General features: G+C 38.3%; 1 protein-coding gene across 1 annotated transcript in view; it reads right to left on the reverse strand.

The window, feature by feature from the left end:
- Window positions 1-21,702, reverse strand: part of CPD (carboxypeptidase D) — a 64,693-nt gene extending 42,991 nt beyond the window's left edge. Inside the window, exons 1-2 of the mRNA XM_046674910.1 lie at window positions 20,898-21,702; window positions 16,455-16,702 (exon numbers count right to left, since the gene is read on the reverse strand). Of these exons, the coding sequence (XP_046530866.1) occupies window positions 16,455-16,702; window positions 20,898-21,637 (988 nt within the window). The 5' untranslated portion in view covers window positions 21,638-21,702. The remainder of the gene's footprint in view (window positions 1-16,454; window positions 16,703-20,897) is intronic.
- Window positions 21,703-23,358: the final 1,656 nt, after the last annotated feature.

Genomic DNA, 23,358 nt, shown 5'->3' on the forward strand with positions numbered 1-23,358 from the left:
TAGTCATCTTTAGTCATTGATGACCTATGATCATCTTTGTAAACTCTAACTTGTATGTACACATGTGGATATATACATGCTATTCATTATACATGACATTTAATAATCTTTTCCAATTTTTACTACTATATTGGTCACAATACAATGGCCATTGCACGTAAGACATTATACTAAGGTTACAGAGATTTACAAATAAGAGACATATTTTCATTCAGAATTTAGAGTCTTGGTGAGGAAACAGAACACAACACATAACAATAACAATTTCAGAGCAATGCAAGTGTGAGCTAATCTAAGGTTTTTGTGTATGTAAAACCTAATAGCCGTATTAAATTGCAAACATGGCCAACTCACACTTTAACTATGCCAGAAGGCAGTGAAGTAGACTACTCACAACACTATAATCACCAGGCTTGAGTCCTAGCATTCTTTTGTCTGTCCCTTATTGTTTTACCTCAACAGCAATTTAAGAATTACTAGCTAAGAGCAACCAGAAAACCAAGTTTACAATAATATTTTAGATTATTATCTAACCAGCTTTTTAGATATGACTTTAATATGACAGTAACTAGTCAGCTCCAATCAATGACATATACAAAAATACCTTCCCAGGGTAGAGGGTAGGGAGGAAGGACAGAAATCTTTTAAAAACAAGATTTAATTCCAAGAGAAAAAACTACATTTAGTGACCTCTCTTCCCAGAGATCACACACTATAAATAGTGACTTTTTTTTTAACACAGAACTCTACGAACAATCCAAAACTAAAGGTCAGATTCATGGAGACAACCTCTTTTTGTAGGTCCTATGGATTTGAGGAAATATTACAGTGAAGAGTGTACCCAACTGTAACACATCTTTACAGAATTAATATTAGCTTCACAGTGTGGAATCTAGTGAAAATACAGAATATTAATTAAGTCTTGACATACATTCCCCAGATTTTCCTTTGATAAGACCCTATTCAACAGAAAGCCATGTAAAATAATACTGGAAATAAAAGGATAACCATGTAAAAACAATACAAAAATCAATACCTTTCCTATATTTCAGCAACAATCAGAAAATATAACAGAAAAAAAGATCCCAGCAACAAAACCCACAACATGTATAGGATTAAATGTAATAAAATGCATAATATAAATCAACATTATAAAATTTTAATGAGGGATGTAGATTTCACGCCTCCAGTTAGGAAGCTTATAAAGATATCAAATTTCCCTGAAATTAACTTACAAATATGCAGAAAAATATATTTTTATTGGAACTAGACAAAATGATCTAGAAGTTGGAAAAATAAATAGATGAGAATATCCAAGAAAACATTAAAAAATAAGAGTGTTGATAGGGACCTGCATTGCCAGATATTAAAAGGTATTATAAAACTGTACTTACTAAAGCAGTGCAATTAAGATGTCAAAATAAACAGACCAATGGAACAAAATGGAAAACACAGTAACAGAAACAAAAACATTTGGAATATGATTAAAGACACATTTAAAACCAATAGGGAAAGAATTAGTAACTGTTACACAGATAATTGGTTACCTATGTGACAAAAAATACAGGTGACTTTACCTCATATATTAAATAAACTCTCTAATCCATACGGAATTTAATATAAAAATGAAACCATAAACAAAACTAGAAGCCCACAAAACTATTTTTTTTACCCTCAGGATGAGGAAAGCCTTTCTAAGTATGACAGCAAACTAGTCTAAAATCATAAAAGGAAAAGAATGATAGATTTAACTACCTAAAAATTGTAAAATATCTGTTGACCAAAAAACTACCTTAAAAATTTTTTTTAAAAGACTAAGAAAATAATATAAAAGATTATAGAACATTCCTGGTAACAATTTAGTAATATGTATACAAAATCTTTAAAATAGGCATGAGCTTAACACAGAAACTCCTTTTCCAGGAATTTATTCTAAGATAATAGCTACAAGGATGAGGACTATATTATTTAAATTGAAGGAGAATAAAGCTGAAAACAACTTGAATGTCCAAAAATAGTAAGTCAGTTTAGCAAATTATGATAAAATGGGCTACTATGTCACAATTTAAAGTGTCACACACATTTACTGTCATGGTATTTACCACATTAATGAAAAAGGATATAAAATACCATATACAAGATAAATCTTTTTGCATGATACTTTAAATTTTATTCTTCTTTCAAGCATACAGAGTTTCTTAATTCCCTTTTCTCAAGTATGAAGTAACTGATGCAAAACAATTTTGATAATCTCTCTAATCAACATGCTGCTTTATAGCTTTTTTAAAACTCAGGTTTATTGTAGTATAACTTATATAATATAATCTCTTTTAAGTGTACAGTCATATAACCACCACCACAACCAAGATACAGAACACTTGCATCACCCCAGAAAGTTCCCTCCCTCCCACTCCCAGGCCCTGGGCAATTACTAATCTAAGTTCTTTCCCTGTATTTTTGCCTTCTCCAGAATGTCACATAAATGAAATTGTACAGTGGATAGCCTTTTATATCAGGCTTCTTTCATTTAGCATAATGCTTTTGAGATTCATTTGTATTGTTGCACATATAAATTCTCCTTTTTCTAACTATCTATTCCATTGTATGGATACAGTACAGTTTGTTTCTCCATTCACCATGTAATGGGTATTTGACTTGTTTTCAGTTTATGGTGATTATGAATAAAGCTGTGCACAGATATTAGTGTGGACATATATTTTCATGTCTTTTGGGTAAACATCTAGGAGTGCACAAGAAATTGTCAAACTGTTTTCCAAAGTGTCTGTACCATTTCACATTCCCACCAGCAATGTACGAATGTTCCAGTTGCTCTGCATCCTCACCTGACAAGATGCTCAAGCAACAGATCAGCCTTTTTAATTTTAAGTATCCTAGTGTGTGTGTAGCTGTATCTTACTGTGGTCTTAATTTGTGTTTCCCTGACAACTAATGATATTGCATATCCTTTCATGTCTTTATTTATCACCTATTTTGGGAGACCTCAGAAGGCAGAGACTATAAGTAAGATTGTAGAGAGGAGGGAGGTCAAGAAGGCGATCCTATAAAGTTTTCTATGAACTCCTGGGCTCAATCCCGGACTGCACAAGAGTAGGTCTTACCCTAAGTGGCATACCAAAAGCACTGAGAACTGAACTACCCAGATCACTGCCCAGGTCTCAGACTGGTCCCTGGGTGGTACAGACACAGGACAGATCTGAACAAGCAGTGCAAAGGCTTTGAAAATTGAACTGACTGTGGAATTACAGCCCACAGAAGGCGAGTCAAAACTTGCAGCTGAACCTAACTAGGTCATTCACTGCTAGAACAAAAAAATTAAAAATTACCATTTCTTACAGGATTTAAACAAGGCTCAGATCTCATAAGATTCAAAATGTCCAGGATATAATCAAAAATTATTTGACATTCAAGGAACCAGGAAAATGTCAACAACTTGCAAGAAATAAATAAGCAATAAACACCAACCCCAAGATGACCCAGATGCTGGAATTATCAGACTTAAAGCAATCAAATTTAAAGCAATTATTATAGCCATGCTCTAAGGAAGCAAGATTAAACACTCTTGAAATCATATAAAAGAAACAGAAGGCATAAAAAAGAACAAACTGGAAATTTCAGAAGTGTAAAATACAATAACCAAAATTTAAAATTTACTGGATGAGTTCAACAGAAGAATGGAAATGACAGGGGAAACAATGAGTTAACTTGAAAATAGATAAGTAGAAATTACCTAATCTGAACAACAGAGAAAAAAAGTTAAAAAAAAAAAAAGAACAGAGTTTTAGGGATGATACTAAAAGGTCTAGCAATCTTGTCATTAGAGTCTCAGAAGAAGAGGGAAAAGATTGCCATGCTGAAAAAAAATGTTGAAGAAAATAATGGCTGAAAACTTCCCAAATTTGGCAAAAGACATAAACTTACATTTCAAGAAGCTCAGCAAATCCCAAACAGGATAAACTTAAAGAAATTCATGCCTAGACACTTCATAATCAAACCGCTGAAAACCAAAGACAAAAGAAAAAACCTTGAAAGTAATCAGAGAGAAATGACACACTTATATACGGGAACAACAATTCAAATGACTGTGAATTTCTCATCAGAAGCCATGAAGGCCAGAAGGCAATGGCACAAAAAGTTAAAAAAAATTTTGTTTTAAAAAAGAATTATCAATCCAGAACACAGAGTTTTATATTCAGTGAAAATATCCTTCAGGAAAAAACAGACATTCTCAGTTAAGGAAAACTAAAAGAATTCATCACAAGCAGACCTGCTTTAAAAGAAATGCTAAAGAAAGTTCTTTAGGCAGAAGAGACATGATACCAGAGACAAACTTGGAAGTTCAGGAATGAAAAAAAAAAAAAAGAAATGGTAAATATCCAGGTATATATAATAAGCTATTTTTCTCCTCTTACATTCTTTAAAATACGTATGACAGTTGAAAACAAAAATTATAACACTGTCTAGTGAGGTTTTCAATGCATATATGTATAACACATACGACAACTACAACATAAAATGGGGGCGAGAAAGGGTGTGGTGGTAAGATCTGTACATTCCCCTTGAAGTGGTAAAATATTAATTCTAGGTGGAAACGTGAAAAATTAAGTATGTAAATTGTAATTCCTAGGGCAAACAGCCAAACAAACTTTACAAAGAGATACAGTAAAAAAAATACTACTACATAAAATGAAATACTAAACATTCAAACAATCCAATAGAAGGCAGGAAAGAGGAAGCAACGGAATAAAAAACAGACGGACAAACAGAAAACTAATAAAAAAGTAGATCTAAATCCAAACATATCAATAATTGTATTCAATGTAAGTGGTGCAAACACACCAACTAAAAGAAATTGTCAAACAGAGTTAAAAAACAAGACCCAACTATATACTGTCTACAAGAAACTCATAAGAATAAAAAAAGATATACTACACAAACACAAACTAAAAGAAAGATGGAGTGGCTATATCAGTATCAGATAAAGTAGACTTCAGAGCAAGGAAAAGTACAAGGGATAAAGACGGATATTACATAATGATAAAAGGGTTAATTCACCAAGACGACATAACAATCCTAAATGTGGCACCTAACAACAGAACTTCAAAATGCATGAAACAAAAACTGAAAGTACTAAAAGGAAAGACAGACAAAGCCACAGGTATAGCTGTAGACTTCAACATCCCTCTCACTAATCAGCAGAACAAGCAGACAGAAAATCAGCAAAGGATAGAGAAGAATTCAAAAACACCATCAACTAACCAGATCTAAATGACATTTACAATACATCCCACCAACAATGGCAGAATACACATTATTTTCGAGTACACATGGAACATTCACCAAGACAGACTATATCCTGGGTCATAAAACAAACCTAAATCTTAAAAAACGGAAATCATACAAAGTATGTTCTTTGACATGATGGAATCACAAAGAAATCAGTAACAGAAAGTTATCTACAAAATAACCCTCTCTAGATGAAATCTCATAAAAGTAAAGCATATTTCCTCCTCTGAGTCTATTGAACTATTCCCAGAAGGCATTAGTGGGTTGTGATATGTATCTTAATTTGTCTCTTTCTAAATTCAGAGGAGTCAATGTCAGAAGAGTAGCAAACTTTTATTTCTCAAGACAAAAAAGATAAAGATATAACTTTAGAATATCAAAAAGTCTTTAGTCATCAACTTCAAGTTTTAGTTTAGAAATTACTTTTTTTAAAAAATCCATCTAAAAAACTGGAATCAAATATGGATATTAACTGAGTTATGAATAATTTAAGAATTTTTTGCAAGATGCCACAAATAGGCATTATTTGCCATCTGTGTTAAACTTAACATTTATTTTTCAATACTAAATGTCAAAGACTGTATAATAAGTAATCTTAACTGAGTAACTGGTTCAGATTCGTTGCCTTGCTTTTTTCCTTAACAGAAAACCTACTCATAGAAAGCCAGAGTTCACCATCACAGGAAATTGCCATTGATCTGGAGATAGGCCTAGTTTTACTGATCGCTGCAGCCACTGCCAGATTCAGTTAATGCATTTGCTTATTTTTTGAAGCTGATATGTCATATAGTTCAACATGGACTAAAGGATGAAATGTCAAATTTTAGAACAGTATCTTTATCCAGTCAAAGAAAAATTTAATTTTGGGAGTGAAACATCCATTATAGGCATACCTCAAAGCAATAAAGCACTTTACTAATAATATAAAGTATCTATTATTTACCCTACTTATTTATTTATTCATTTATTTTAAAGATTTTATTTTTCCTTTTTCTCCCCAAAGCCCCCCGGTACATAGTTGTGTATTTTTAGTTGTGGGTCCTTCTAGTTGTGGCATGTGGGACGCTGCCTCAGCATGGCCTGACGATCAGTGCCATGTCCGCACCCAGGATCCAAACCGGCGAAACCCTGGGTCACCAAAGCAGGGCAGCGAACTTAACCACTCAGCCACGGGGCTGACCCCATATCCTACTTATTAATAATCATAAATAAGCAAGCCTCTATTATCCATTAGTCTCTCAGGGGGCTATCTAAACCAATGACTTTCAAACTTTTTTATTTAAACTAAAATAATTTTGAAAAATTATGCAACATTTCACACATTTTTAAGTTAGCACCTAAAAGTTTTCATCTTAAGTTTAAATAGTTGCAAACAATGTAATTTCCTGCATAATGTGAATTTTATATTTTTAAATAAAACAATACATTATTATTTTAGATGTACCCAAATAAATAAAAATACTATAGAGATTTGATTCCTAGAATGATCTATTTAAAACTTGCATCCGGGCAGGCCCTGAGGCCAAGTTCATGCACTCCACTTCTGCAGCCCAGGATTTGCAGGTTCGGATTCCGGGTGCAGACCTACACACCGCTCATCAAGCCATGCTGTGGCAGATCCCACATAGAAGAATTAGAATGACCTACAACTAGGATATACAACAATGTACTGGGGCTTTTGGGGAGAAGGAAAAAAAGGAGGAAGACTGGCAACAGACGTTAGCACAGGGCAATCGTCCTTACCAAAACAGCAAAAACACCAAAAAAAACCTTGGATGAACCCATTGTTCTTTAACAGTAAGAATTTCACATCTTCCCCTTTTGTCCTTGAACTTTTCTGTCCATTCCACTTCCTCCACACTTTGTTATGTGATGTGATATACTTGTATGCTTGAAAATCTTTCATTGATCATCCTATAATACTTCAATACTTCAATCTATAATATGCTTGTATGTGTATTTAAATTTTTCTTAATTTCCAATTACCTTAATGCCCTAAGTATTAAATTTTTGTCTTCCAGATTGAATTATTACAACAACTACCAGATACAATTTATCAGAAAGACAAAGGTCTATTATAAATTTTTGTAAATAATAAACATAATAGGCAATTCTTACTGAAAATATATCTCTTAATAAGAAGTCTGGAGTGATGCTTTTATGATGCCATTAAAGTAATCACCAAATTAGCCCCTTTTTTCCGGTGCCCTGGAAGTTTGTAAAACTGAGTCACATACCATAGTTGGATTCAGATGGTCAGTCAAGCGGGAGAAGATGACATGAGACTGAACCTCTGCAGCAAGCATCTTTCTCAAGCAGACCAATTTTAGGAAAGAGTAGGTATGGGAGACCTGGAAGTTTATTTCCTTAAAGTTATCCAAACTAACTGGTCTCTTCCTCCATTCCATACATACCTCAGTTTGAAAACCACCGATTTAGACTATTTCATCTACTCACAAGTAGAACTGACAAAGAAAGACAAAAGGTATAAATTTTGCTTTTAAACCTACCCATCAATCCAGAGTTTTCTATGCTCAGAAGAAAATGAATACAATGTACTATGAAACCTACAATGCTTTCATTCCTTTACCAATATCAAAGAACAAGACAGAAGTCTAACCATTAGGAATCCGCCCAGTACTACAACAAACCGTGATCAATACTAATTGTTAAGGGTGGCTAAATCTCCTGAACAAAGGATCTACTCATACCCATTAAACTCCTTCAATCCATTTGTCTCACAACTAATCTTCATATGCTTTAAAATACTCAACTCATCTTTATCACGGAACCATTCCCTATTATTGTTTCACTACAGAGAGATCTAGTTTCAAGGAGGCGGGCAGGGGACTTAATGCTTCATTCAAAGATGAGGCACTACTCATTCACTCTTATGTCTCAAGCAGAAAGCCAACAGAAAAAAATATAATCAATGCTCCAATGTTAAGACATAAACATAGCAAGTTCTTTTTAACTTGCCTCAGTAGGCCAACTATAAAGTAGCAAACTGTATTATACAAGAACAATATAAATCTTCCACAGGAAAAAAAAAACCCTGCAATGTATTGTTTTCATCAGAAAAGCATTTTAGAGTATAGGAATATAGACAAGCAATTTCGACTCTATATTTAACTATGGAGCTTACTGTTAATTCTTTAATAAAACCACTTAAAAGGATAGTGAGAAGTTCTCACAACTTTGACTTTTGAGAACAACTTATTTATAGATAAGTGAGTTATTACGTGATAAATTTGCACTCCTTTGGATATTTTTAAAAGCTAATAAGCATGTTCATAAAGAATTTTAAGTGGAACATCTGGGTCAGATAAATGGAAAAAACAGAGGCTGCCCTTGAAAAACAATTCCCCGTATTCCTGGTCTTTAAATTCAAGTGCACTTTGACCAAATGTTAACTGAACTTGGTCTTTGTATTCTGAGCAACTTATCTTATGAAAATCTATTTCCTTCACCACTCCCACTGAATATATATTTGCTAATGATATGATTCCACAAAGTTAAACTAAATTACACAGTCCTGCATCTGTTTTCAGCTTTGTCTAACTTAGTCAACACTCTCTCTCATACAGCTCTCAAAAGAAATGGCACTTTACTTTTTTAAAAATATTTTCCCATTCTCTATCACTTGAGTTAAATTTTAAAAAGAAAAAAAAAGTACATCTAATTTTTAGACATCGGATCTAAAAATTTAGAGGCCAAATCCTAAAGTAGGATTTAGGGTTTGGTTCTCAACCTTCATGTAAGTCTATGATCACATTACGAAATACACAACTGCACAGCTCCTAAAGGCCAGATTTTATATTAGGCTGTATTTCACTTTACTAAAGCAAACTCATGACTCACAGAGAAGCAAATACTCTGAGTATTGTTTTATCTTTTTGCTTTCCTTTTACATTAGGCAGCACTTGGATTAAAAGAGAGAGAGAAAAAAAGAAAGAGATCCAATCAGCTCCTTAATGTAGAAGATCAGATAAGATCAAAAGCACTTTACTAATGCATATTGGACTACGAATAGTCTTCTTAAAACAGGAATAACAGGCTGAGAATTAATATCTGAATTGTCAGCATTCCTTAAAGAAAACATCCCAGTACAACATGCCAGAAGTACATTCACTTTGGAGGTGAAAAAGCACCCATCTGTTCGTATGTATATATATATTTTAGTTGAATTTCTGGCTCCAAGAAATTAAATTATGCCAGGAAACAATATCAATTCGATTTTCAAAATCATGTACACTGTCATATGGGTTCCATATGTCTCATAACTCCTAAATCTCTTTATCATCTTGATCTCTCTCCCAAGCTCCAAAGCCTATTTCCCAACCACCCGTTGGGTACTTGTAACTAGTACATCAAGTACCACCTCCAATTTTCACTCCTCTCCCATCTAAAGAGAACACACACACAAGCTCCTCCAGTTAGTTTTCCCCATTTCCATTATCGTTCTTACTTATCCAGGCTCAAAACCTCAAAGATATATCTTCGTTCTTCTTCTCCTTGACACTCTGTGCTACCATCTAACTGATGGTCAATCCTATAATTCTTCTTGCACAATTTCATATATGTCTCATACTCTCTTTTCATTTCCACAGCATCCCTCTAGATAAAACCCTTATCTCCAAACAAGACCTCACTCCAAAATGACTGTAAAAACCTCCCTAGTCTCTGTTCTTCTAGGACTCTTTCCCTGTCAATATTTTGTATGACGATAACTCCAAAATTATTAGCACCACACTGTCCTAATTATCAAAGAATTCACACTTTAGCAGGAGACACAAGAAACTATTAACAACATAAGTGGATGAGCATTACACTGATGTTATAAACAAAAAGCTCTAGGAAAGCAAGAGAGTGACAGTTACTACATGGGAGGTTTCAGAGGAGGTTACAGCTGAACTGTAGAGAAGCACTCCAGACAGAGAAAGGCCCAATGGGTGGAGGTTCACGTTTCGGAGGAAGAACAAGTAGTTCAGTAGCAGGGGAGAGGCAGGAGAGAAGAAGAGAAATGTAGCCTTGAGTCAGACTGTGGGACCTTTAGCGTCATGCTAAGATTACACTTGATCCTATTAAAATGTGGAACAAGTAAAGATATAAGAATGCTTTAAGTTTTTGTAGGTTTGATACTTTTTTTTTTAATTTTTAAATTTTTGCTGAGTAAGATTCACCCTGAGCTAACATCTGTGCCAATCTTCCCCTATTTTTTATATGTGGGTTGCCACCACAGCACAGCTGACGAGTGGTGCAGGTCTGTGCCTGGGATCTGAACCCAGGAAGTGGAAGTGGAGCATGCTGAACTTAACCACTACACCAGAGGGCCAGCCCCCTACTTTGCTTTTAATACATAATTTTAAAACTTAATAGATATTTATATATTATATATTTACAATATATAATATAAATATATATTAAACATGTAACTATTTAATATGGATTAAAATTTAATATATAATTTTAAAAACAAAGTAACACGAACACTAATAGAACCAGAGACAACTTGCATAACTGTGACCAATGGTAACTTTGGTCCATCTATTCTTCAGATTAGTAAAGAGACTCTGTAGGAAAATTAGATAATGAGGACAGTATTCTGTACCTGTTCCTCACGTCAGACTGGATTATCTATGCTATTTAAATCCACTATGTCCTTACTAACATTTTTGTCTTCATGATCTAACAATTTCTGAGAGAGGCATGTTGAAAACTTCTCACTATATTTATGGATTTGTCTATTTTTTAACATCAGATACTGTATTTTTTTCAGTTCTACACTGTCCATTTGATTCTTTTTTTGTTTTAAATAGATTCCAATTTTCTGGTGTGATATGGATTAATCTATAATACCCTGTTAATGACACAGAAAATGCTCCTCAAGAATAAGCCTTTCAGGCCATTTTTGGACCAAATCTAACCTTTTATGCTGTCCAAAACAGTTTGGTAATTATTTTCGCCATGCTATTCCCTTTCTGTCAGCAATCTACTTCAAGCCAAATATACCTCAATATTTAGAGCACATTAGTGCTGCTCAGTCAGACCTCCACTTTATGCAGAGAATGGTTGCTGACATGATTAGAGTTTATATTCACAGAAAAACTAAATGAGTTATATTTTATGCTACTGTTCACATTTCATAACTCTCTGCCCATAGTAAAAAAGGAGAGGGAAGAAAGTTTGATAAATCCACAGAATATTTTCTTCTTCTTTCAGAGAGAAAAAAATTCATAATTACCAGTTTGAAAACACTCAGCTCCAAGTCAGTGGCAGTTTAAAAGCCTTAGGGCAGGGGGCCCGCCCGGTGGCACAGGGGTTAAGTCGCCACGTTTCACCTCGGCGGCCCGGGGCTCACTAGTTCGGATCCCGGGTGCGGACATGGCACCGCTTGGCAAGCCATGCTGTCTTAGGCGTCCCACATATAAAGTAGAGGAAGATGGGCATGGATGTTAGCTCAGGGCCAGTCTTCCTCAGCAAAAAGAGGAGGATTGGCAGCAATTAGCTCAGGGCTAATCTTCTCAAAAAAAAGGACAAAATAAAAAGCCTAATAGTAAGTCATCACGTGCAACTTATAAACCAATTCTACCATAGAGTGACCAAACAGTGCTATTTTAAACCGCAGGTCATGACCCATCAGTGGGTTCAGACAAGCTTTTTTGTTTAATGAAACTGTAGAGACTAGAAAAAACAATACCAGAATACATGAGAAAGGTAAGTATTATTTCATGAAACTGGTTCAGTTTTATGTACGCACATATATGAAATGTACATAAATGACAGAAAGGTATTTTATACAGTAGGTTACAAGAAAAAAAAGTTTGAAAAATACTGATCTAGGCTCTACCAATAAGCTTATTTTCTCAGAGCAGGAGAAAAATTAAGAGGAATATTTTTATAAATTTTTCTAAGATTATCTACTTAAAGATCATCTAAGATTTTAAATAACTATGTACTCATTTTTTAGACGCCAAGAATTCATTTATTCAAAAATTCAAAGACGACTTATTTTTTACCCTTTATATATCAGGCATGGTTCTATATGCTGGAAATAGGAAAATGAATAAAACAAAGTCCTGCTCTCACAAAGCTTGAATTCTGGCAAAGACAGTAGCCATGCTGCCAGGTGCTAGGCCAAGTGCTTTACAGGCATTCTCACCTGGGCCTCACCATCCTATGAGGTAAATAGTACTCACCTTCATTTTATAAATGTGCAAGCTGAGGCTTAGAGAAATTAATTTGTCCAAGATATCTCTCTCATTCTCTCTCTCTCTCATACACACACACACAGCCAATCATTGCAGAGCAGGGATTCAAACCCAAGGCAGCAGGATCCCAAAGCTCTGCTCTTAGCCACTATGCTACACTGCCTTCCAGAATCCTTCTATCTGCAGGAAAATCAAATATAAGTGTTCTGCCCAAGAAAACTCCTAAAAGTTACAGGAAATTGTGACCTTTGATTACGAAATTTCGATTACAGGTGGTCTGGGGTTACCCGACCTTTTTAAAATTTTATAAGTTGAAGGAGGACAAATCTTGAAAGTTCACCTAAAACTACAATTCAGTTTAATTAAATCTGCTTTGGAATAAACATACTAAACCTCAGATGATTTTTATAATGCCTTTAAAACTGTAAGGAAGGAAAAAAGAAAGAATGATAGACAAAAGGTATACAAATCAGCATATTGTGGTTAAAAAAAATTAGAAAGCCTGCTCCATGAATAAGTTCAACTTAGGCTCTCACAATAACAAGGCTTTAGCAGAGGAGCATGACTATGCACAGGCCTTATTAGGACTGCCACTCCCCAGATGGATCCTGCAGGTTTGAAAGACATGTTGAGAGAAGCAAGGCCCAACCACACAAGCAGCTAGACATGCTGAGTCAACTCTGGCAATGAAGGTGAAGGTGGTGGGGGCCAGATCACCCTACATCCCATACTTTTAATACACTGTTTGATCTTGAGAACAGAAATTGGTTCAGTTTTGCTCCCACTGTAACCCCAACACCTAATACAGTGTATAGGACATGGCAGGTGCTCAGTAAATATTTGCTTAGTGAACAAGTGATAGGGCACAAGTTACTTCCTCTCTCAAGCTTGACTTTCCTATAAAGCAAAAGGGTTGGACTAGATCACTTTCAGCTCTAAAAGCCTCTACTTCTTTGAGCTAGAATTTCTAAATACATGACCTAAGTCATCAGTAAAATTACTCCAGGACATCCGGGTCTGACTATACGCCTAGTCACAAGGTTTCACAACGTCTTACTTACTGCGGTCTCACGTAAGCTAAACAATGAATTTATTTGCCCTGTTGAAACTACTGAAACTGCTCTGTATTGTTGAGGTAGGAAGAGATATAAGCTAGCTAATGTAGAAATAACATGAAATAATGTCTGACCATTCAGCTAAAGCAGGAGAGTAGGTGACACTCATAAAAACAATAACAGCAGCAAAATTTAGCTTCCTCAGATGTTTGACGAATCAGAAAAATCTGTTACCCGGTTTAACCAAATAATCTTATAGTAATGTGAAGGCAGCACACTTATTTTTAAAAGAGTATTAACACAGATTTACCTTCCTTAATTGTCAATTAGAAATTACTTTCTAACATTTTACAACTTTTTCCAAGAAGGAAAAATAAATTATTTTTTAACCCATTATTTTAAATAATAATAATGAAATAATAATAATGAAAGCAAATAATGAAGCAAGTTGACTTCATAACAAAACCACTAGTTTATGAAGTCAGGTTTTATTAAATATATTTGCTGAAGGTTGAAATGGAATTAAATATATGTCCCTTATCTATAAAAAAATGTAAATGGTTTTCAAATCATCTCTAATTGAAATACCCAGAAGGTTTAGCTTCTAAATATTTCAAACCTCTATGTTGATGCTTGTTACATATGAGAAACACTGGTAGAAACTATAGGGGAATTAGAAAATAATAGAAAGACTTGAGTCCTCAAACTTAGGACCCAAATTGAGTAAATGTGGCTTAACATATAAAGTCTGAGAGTAATTCAGAGGTTTAAATGAAGGCAGATTAAGAGAAATGTCACAAGACACTTTATAATGTGACTGTCTGACAATAAAAAGGTAAGGAAGACCCAAGGCATTTCGCCATGGGCAGATACTAAAAAGAGAAAAAGTTTATACTGGTATTGGGTTGACTTGTTCCTTCTGCTTACTCTTAATTGAATAATCTAAGCCTGTGTATAAAAACAAAAATGTTGGGGCTGGCCCCGTGGCCGAGTGGTTAAGTTCGCGCGCTCCGCTGCAGGCGGCCCAGTGTTTCGTCGGTTCGAATCCTGGGCGCGGACATGGCACTGCTCGTCGGACCACGCTGAGGCAGCGTCCCACATGCCACAACTAGAGGAACCCACAACGAAGAATACACAACTATGTACCGGGGGGCTTTGGGGAGAAAAAGGAAAAAATAAAAAAAAAATCTTTAAAAAAAAAAAAACAAAAATGTTATTATACAAAGGATACCAAAAGTTTAAAAAGAACAATAGCTGTTTCTATAACATTTAAAAGAAAAGGTGAACAATTCAAGCTTACTTTAACAATTCTTTTAAAATAGCATTCCATGAGAAATTGGAATCCTTATATATTGCTGTGGGAAGGTAAAATGGTGCAGCCACTGTAGTAAACAATTTGGCACTTCCTCAAAAGCTGAACAGAATTAACATATGACCCAGCAATTCTACTCCTGAGTATATACTCAAAAGATCGGAAAACAAGGACTCGAACAGATACTTCTACACCAACATTCATAGAAGCATTATTCACAGTAGCCCAAAGTTAGAAACAACCCAGCGCTTATCCACAGATGAATGGATAAGCAAAATGTAGTACACACATACAACCGAATACTTCTCAGCCAGAAAAAGGAATGAAGTTCTGATACATGCTACAAAATGAATGAACTCTCAAAACATTATGCTAAGGAAAATGAGCCAGACGCAGAAGGACAAATATTGTATGACTCCAGTTATATGAAATTCTAGAATAGGCAAATTCACACAGAAAGTAGATTAGAAGTTACTAGTGACTGGGAGCAGTAGGAAGAAGGGAATGGGAAATTACCGCTTAATGGATACAAAGTTACTGTTTAGGGTGATGAAAAAGTTTCATAACTGGATAACAGTTACAGAGTTGTACAACATTGTGAATGTAATTAATGCCATTTAATTCTACACTTAAAAATGGTTAAAATGGCAAATTTTATGATTGATATATATATGCATTTATATACATATATATACACACATTACCACAACTAAAAAAAAAATAGGATTCCATATCACTCCACAGATTAAAATACGAAAGGAAAATTTGCCTTTATATAAAATGGAGAGACCTGGTGGTCATCACATTAACAAAGCTGTCCAAATTGGCTACTTGCAGCCTGACTTTATATGCCTCCTGAGATGATGTGATCTATACAATGGTCTGGCTGGAAAATGTGACCTGAATCTTATCACGAAGAAAGTGACAAATCTAGAATATGGGATGTTCTGTGGGACAACCAGTCTGCACTCTTCAAAAGATTCATCATCATTAAGAAAAGAGAGTGTTGATATAACTGTTCTAGACTGGAGAAATTTAAAAAACCCAAAAGCCAAATGCAATTCTTGAAACTTGATTGGATCTGACCTGGAGGAAAAGGAGCTATAAAGGATATTTTTGGGATAACAGAGGAAGTTTGAGTTATGGACAGCATGTGGGATGATAGTATTGAATTATTGTTGATTTCTCAGTTACAGTAATGGTATATGGTTATGCAGGAGAACGTCCCTGTACTTGGAAATACGTGCCGAGGTACTTACAGGTGAAGCATCACGAAACATGCAACCTACTTTCGGATGGTTTGGCAAAAGAAAATACGTGTGTGGGTGTGTCTGTGTGACAGAGAGAGAGGTGGAATATGTGTGGTAAGATAACAGTTGGTGAGAAGGATATATAGGTGTTCATGTAGTTTTCTTTCAATTTTACTGTGAGTTTGAAAATTTCAAAATAAAAAAAAAAAGAGTATTTTAAAAAATTAGAACTCCTCAAAGTTTCCTCTTTTCGACTCAGAGAATACTTAAGAAAGTTAAATGAACAAGGGGGAAAATATGGCAAATTCAGTGCTTTACATACCTTCCACATCATACCAATGTGCGCCATTCGTGATCCCGTCTTTGAAAGTCTCGTCTTCATCTCCGGGACAATGAGGTGTACCAGTTTTCATTATGGGGTGGTTTGAAGCATAGGCTTTTGCCAAGTATTTAAATACTTCATCATCTGAGGTTTTGCTATAGACTCCAGTGGCCTCATGTTCTGGAGAATCATCAAAAGGATAGCTTGCTACCACCGAGCCACCATGCAAGTTTCCAGAAAGCACAAACCTTTGAAAACACAACCAAATCATACAGCACTAAAAAAAGGCATAGAAAACACCATGTATTTAAAAATTCTACATCTTTCATAAAGGAACTCAGATACCTCTCTTGAGACCTAGAAGACAACTCTATCAGCTGTTATAAGCAGATCAAAACAACAAAAAAAGAAAATGGAAAGAAAGCATTATCAATTTAACAAATTTCAAACCGTTTTGGGGTTTTTTTTGAGGAAGATTAGCCCTGAGCTAACTACTGCCAATCCTCCTCTTTTTGCTGAGGAAGACTGGCCCTGAGTTAACCTCCGTGCCCATCTTCCTCTACTTTATATGTGGGATGCCTACCACAGGATGGCTTACCAAGCAGTGCCATGTCCCCATCCAGCATCTGAACCAGCAAATCCTGGGCCGCCGAAGTGGAATGTGAGCACTTAACCACCGTGCCACCGGGCTGGCCCTCAAACCATTTTTACAATTCAAGTTAACCTCAAATAACTTTAAAAATTTTTCCCATCATTGAAAAAGTAGCTGATTAACACAGTGTAAATTAATGTTTCAAGAGACATCTTATTCAGGAAATTCCAAAGTCATGTATTATTAGATTGAACAATATGAACTTGCCAATATTCAACCATATTTTACTTACAAAAATGACAATTTCATATAGTTCAATGTAATACTTGTATTTCATAATGTGTTAATTTCGTAAAAAGTATGGCTTGTATACTGGGGCTGGCCCTGTGGCCGAGTGGTTAAGTTCGCGCGCTCCGCTGCAGGCGGCCCAGTGTTTCGTTGGTTCGAATCCTGGGCGCGGACATGGCACTGCTCATCAAACCATGCTGAGGCAGCGTCCCGCATGCCACAACTAGAAGGACCCACAACGAAGAATATACAACTATGTACCGGGGGGCTTTGGGGAGAAAAAGGAAAAATAAAATCTTTAAAAAAAAAAAAAAGTATGGATTGTATAAATAAATCTTTGTCGAATACATGAGTTATGTTAATAATTTTCATGGTTTTTATATTACTGTCCAAAGAGAATTTTTAAGATAGGAAGTCTAATTTAAAACGGGATGTGTTTTGCCTTGCTCCAGTTTCACAATATGTTAAATTCACATTTTCAAGAAAGAAGCCACAGTTGAGAAGATTCAAGGTGGGGAAAAAAACCTGATACAGTGAGCTGCTTTCAGAGAAAAACAATACAGCACATAAAAGACTAGTCTTCCATTGCATCACTGTAAAAGCAGCTGTCTTTCTAGACTCAAGATTCCTGATTGGGCCATTAAAAAATAAACTAACAAGGAGACAAGGCTGCTCCTATCAAAGAAACATTTTTATTGTTTTGTTTCTACTTCTAAGTGGACTCATTTACAATTTGGTCAAATTTACAGATACAGAGATGCTGAATAATGCCTTTTATGGTGAAAGCTAAAGGCAAAAACATGCTGAAGTCCTATTTATCCATCTTTCCCTCATGTAACAGTTCAAATCATTACTACGAGTAGAGATTAAACACTTTTCTCTTTGCACTCTAAACTGGATTTTCTTGCTTTTGCCTTTTTGTGGTTGAAATGAACTGTCCTACAGAAATTCTAATGCGGGCTGATATATAACATTTCTTTCTACATGCTTGAAAGAAAAGTAAGCCTATGGTATGTCTAATTTGAGAGGTTATTTTAAGTATGATCAGTACCATCCCAGAGGAGATCAATCAATGAAAATTACTTGTAACACAGAATCTGTTTATCAAAAGATAGAATTTAGCCAATAAAGATGGGGATTAAATACTAGAATAGACTATGAAAAAAGAGACTAGTTTAAAACTAATAATTATAATTAGCACTCTTCCAAACACCGGAGGAGAATGCCATCTGGGGTAGCGGCAATAGCGCAGGCTTTGGAGCCACGCAAATACAGGTAAGGACATTTGGTCTCCCAGACCTGTCGCTTACTAGTAACATGATTGTGAGAAGTTACTGCCTCTCAATTCACTGAACTCCAGTTTCTCAGTCATCTGTAAAATGGGGATTAATTCTACCTGCTTCCCAGGGTTGTTATGAGAATACATGTGAAACATCTCCAGCACGAGTGAGTTAATTTTTTAAGACTGAGGATGGATGGACGTACTTCCCATCCTATGTGGTCACCGACTTTCCTTTCTGATTAGAGATGTTTGAAAAGTGGTTGGGTATGATTAGGGTAGCCCATAGCCACAGAACAAACGACTTTCTATGTAATACCAACTGACACAGATGAGCTTTTAGAATCCTCGTGAGCTCCTATCCTTGAACTAACCGGCCCAGACCATAACTTATAATCATTAAATACTGGTGATATAAAAGAGTTAACTGGATATAGAAGAGAGAGTGAAGTTTTGGCTCTGTATATAAAGTTTAAAGCTTTCACTATAGCCTCAAGGTGACTTGCACCAAGGCAAAGCTCATTTTCATTTTTGGTTGCAGCAGAACTAATACTGAAGAGAAAAATTTGGTGGCAGAATTTACACCCCTGCAAGGGTCATGACAGGGCATCTCAAACAAGTCCTTTAAGCAATGCAAACAGTGTATTTGATACATCATCTCAGAAAAGCCCTGCCATCACAGCCTCTGACGAGGAGATGTACATTAAAGTCATATTTCTTATGCAGACGTTCAAAGGTCATGACATGGTTATCTTTCTTTACAGAAAAAAATCTTCCCAGACATGTGAAATTAAACATCTCTAAGAGATCTCAAAAGGAGAAGTAAAGCGAAAGACGGAAGATAAAAAGAATCTAGAACTGTCTGTCATAATGCCCACAAATTTTCTAGGTCTGCCTTATATACTGAAATCTTGTAGAAGGGAGGATTTCAAGTCCCACAGAGAAACTTCTTCGTTCATTACTACTTTTATCTTATCTGTTACTCAGAAATCTTCAAATCAAAATGGAAAGATTAACTATTGCCTCACACGCCTTATGAAGACACAAAAATGGGGATATGCTGGCAAAGCTGATGCTTGAAAAAGGGAAGAGGTGCACGCTCACTTCAGACATTATTCCATCGGGAATAAGTTCCTTCTTCGTTTACTCCTCTCCCCATCCTTTTTACTGAAAATCCTACCCATGTCTCAAGACTTAGTTCAAGTTCTACCTTTTAGACAGAGATAATCCCTATTACAGCAGCCCACACACACTTTGCCAGTGGGAACAATTCCTGTAAAGTTTAACTCAGTACATAAACACACCTCATATATATTTATAATATTCTCTTGTCATACACCCATTTCTTGAGGTCCTCATGCTTCTACTTTTTAATCTTTTAAATCCCACAGCGTGCTTAATAACCCTTAAGGTGTGTATTAAGTGTAACAATCATCCATTCAGCCCTGGCCCACTAATAAAGTGCATGAACGGCATCAGAAACCCTTCAGAGTCTCTCAAACAAAGCAGCTCACAGATGAAAGTTCCAGATCTATGCAAGTTCTCCAGCCATATCCACAAGCTCCCTAGCTGAGTCAGAGGTTAAGACTGGAAGAGAACCGGTTTCTGTCCAATAACCAAGAGAGAGACCCTGGGGGTGTCATCTATCATTTCTGGGCTCCAGTCTCGCTCCATGGCTGTTAGGAGCGCTGACTAAGAATCAGATTGCCTGATTCTAAATACCAGCGATACTCGCACTATGTAAATTATTTAACCAATCTGACCCTCAACTTTCCCATATGCAAAACAAGGATGTTAACGGCGTCTATGTCATCAGGTTGTGGCCAACATCAAGTGAAATGATGCAGTCCACGGAAAGGGCTGGGTACAGTGCCTACAGGAATAAGATAGCAATATTGACAGCTGATCTATAAAACGAATGAGCTCACCCAGGTTATCCTTAGGGTTTCTTCCACCGCTCTATCCTACGACCCTGTGATTATAGGAACCTGAATGCCAGAAAGGACTCTCCCCTCCAGCCAAACAGCTCTGTTTGCATCCGTTGAACAAATGACAGCCTCTAGGCAGCGCTTCTCGGACAATTAGCGGGACGGAGGCTGAGCGGCCTGGGCCCTGTCCCCGTTACGGGGGGTCACCCTCTCCTCTCACTGCCCTCGCTCCTTAGGCCTGCAAGCACTGTCTGAGCGCCGAGCGAGTGCCAGGCCCAGCCCCTGGCCCCGGAGGCTCACGTGGATGGGGAGGGGAGAGAAGGGAACGGGAGGGGGGGGGGGGGGGCGACACTCACTTGTTCCTGCGGATCCAGTCGATGAGGGCGCGCACCTCGGGCACGTCGTCCAGGGCCGGGGGCTCGCCGGTGCTGAACTGGTCCGGGAAGCTGCGGTTGAGATCGCGGCCCCGGCTGTTGTCGCGGCCGCTGGCGCCAGGAGGGCCACCGTCGCCGAGGCCGCAGTCGCCCTCGCGGGCGCGCTCGAAGCCATCGGGGTTGAGGCTCGGCAGCACGTACACGTCGGTGGTGTTGAGCAGGCGGACCAGGCGCGGGTCCCCGCGGCGGTAGCCGGCCGCCAGCTCGCGGGCCAGGTAGACGAGCACCTGGCGCGACACGGTCTCGTCGCCGTGCATGTTGCCCACCAGCTTCACCTGCGGCCGGCCGGGCAGCAGCGGCCCCGCCGCGTCGGGCCCCTCGTCGCCGTCAGGGGGCGGCGGCCCCAGGCCGGCCGTGAGGCGCAGCACCCACAGCGGCCGGCCCTCCACCGAGCGGCCGATGCTGAAGAGGCGCGCCAGGCCCGGGGGCCCCGCGGCAGCCGCCTCCCTCAGCGCCGAGCCCAGCTCCTCTTCGTGGTAGTAGCGGTCGAACTGGCCCTCGTCCGCCTCGGCGCCCGAGCTCGTCGTCGTCGTCGTCGCCTCCGCCTTCTTGATGTGCGCCGCCCGGGCCGGGCTCCGCAGCCGCAGCAGCAGCAGCATGCACAACAGCAGCGGGAGGCGCCCGGGCCGCCAGGGCGGCCGCGCGTCCCAGCCGCTCGCCATCTTCCAGCAGCGCCGCTAACCCCGGCTCCGCTCCCGCGGCTCCGCGCTCCGGGCGGCCGGAGCCCGCCGGATCCGCTCCGCGCCTAGCAACCCCATCCCGCCCTCCGGCCTCAGCCAATCGCGGGCGGGCCTGCTGTGGCGTCACGCTGGGGGCGGGGCCTCCTTAAAGCAGCCGATTCCCCCCCGGGCGTGCCTTCCTCCGGTCCCGGACGAGTTTGGTCACTCTCTTCCTTCTCTCGGGTTCCTCTTGCTCTTTGCCTCCTCCCCGTTTCCTCTTCTGCGTTTGCTCCGCTTCTCCTCTACTCGCTCAGTCTCTCCTTTATGGTTTACCCCTTAAATGCTCACCCCTTTTTCTCTGAGTACTCTTGCTAGCTCCCTTCCCATCTTTGTTGTAGCTTTCCCAGCTGCGCTTTAACGCTTAGAACCGAGAAGCGGAAGAATCAAAAGGTTCGAAAGAATCAAAGGACTCGAAACAAATCAGAAGGTTCGAAAGAATCTACCTTGGAAGAGCCAAAGGACGAGTTAGCCCTTTCCACTGGTGACGTCCTGCCTTGGCTCGAGCCCAGCGCCCCGCAAGTGGTTGAAAAGAATGGGACCCTTGGAGTGACAGAAGGCTCACTACCTCACAAGGCAGTCCATTCTAGTTTCTAGTTTTTGTGTTGAAAGAATGTGTCTCCCTTATATTTAGCGGAAACCTGCTATGTAGTAGGCTCCCTGTGTGTTAATGTATTTATTTCTTTGGCGTCACCCAGCTTATCTCACTGCCAGTATAGTTCGTGTGTGTGCTTCTCTCTGCCCTCTGTAGGCAGACTTCATTTCATAGTTCACTTGCCCACCTCTCACACCTCTTCTGAGCGAGTTATTTGTTTAACTGTGGCCTTAGAATGACATTTTAAAAGCAGAGCTGTGACATTTCTCGAAACACTTGGTCGGTGAGTATAATTCCTGAACTCCTGAATGTTCTGTGAAAGCTGGCAAATACAATATTTTACTGTCTAGAGAAGAGACCTTTTAAACTCGTCTTTAAAAAGTAGGTTTTAGTCACTTTAGCTTGAAGAAACACAAAAACCTCACAATCCCTTTATCAAAGAGTGAAATTCTACCTATCTAAAAACATAATTGCAGTAATTGTTGTATTTCCTTCTTTCAGAGCCAGGCGTTTCAAGGTCCCTTCCTTGAACAGTGACTGAACCCTAATAGGACTAGTAAAGAGTTCATTCATTCATTTATCAAATATTTATTGAGCAGCTACTGTATGTCAGATCAAGGTGCTGGCAAGCAATTCATTCTGCTCACTTAGGGATTGGATCAGTTTGTGATGTGTGACAATAGAGATATGGGGGCCCAGGTGACGGAAACTTCATTCAACCTGAGGAGGAGGTAGGGAGGAGGAGCAAGCACATCAGGCTGCAAGACTTGAGAACAAATACTGCATGTTCTGGAAACTGCATGCAGATCAGGATTACTGATGTGAAGGAGCTCACAGGTGTGGAGGTGACCTGAGAGGACTCAAGCCAGAGAAGCAGGACCAGAACCCAAAGAGCCTCAAAAGCAGGCTCGGAGGAGCGCTTGAGCCGAAAGACCATGGGAAACCACTGATGGATTTTAAGGTCGTCTAGAAAAATCCTTCTGACAGTAACACAGAGAATGAAGTGGAAGCGTAAGACTCTAGACCAAGAAACGCGTAAGGAAGATGCAATCCAAGAACACGTGATGAGGCT

The sequence above is a fragment of the Equus quagga genome, chromosome 11, assembly GCF_021613505.1.
Source record: "Equus quagga isolate Etosha38 chromosome 11, UCLA_HA_Equagga_1.0, whole genome shotgun sequence".
Lineage (NCBI taxonomy): Eukaryota > Metazoa > Chordata > Mammalia > Perissodactyla > Equidae > Equus > Equus quagga.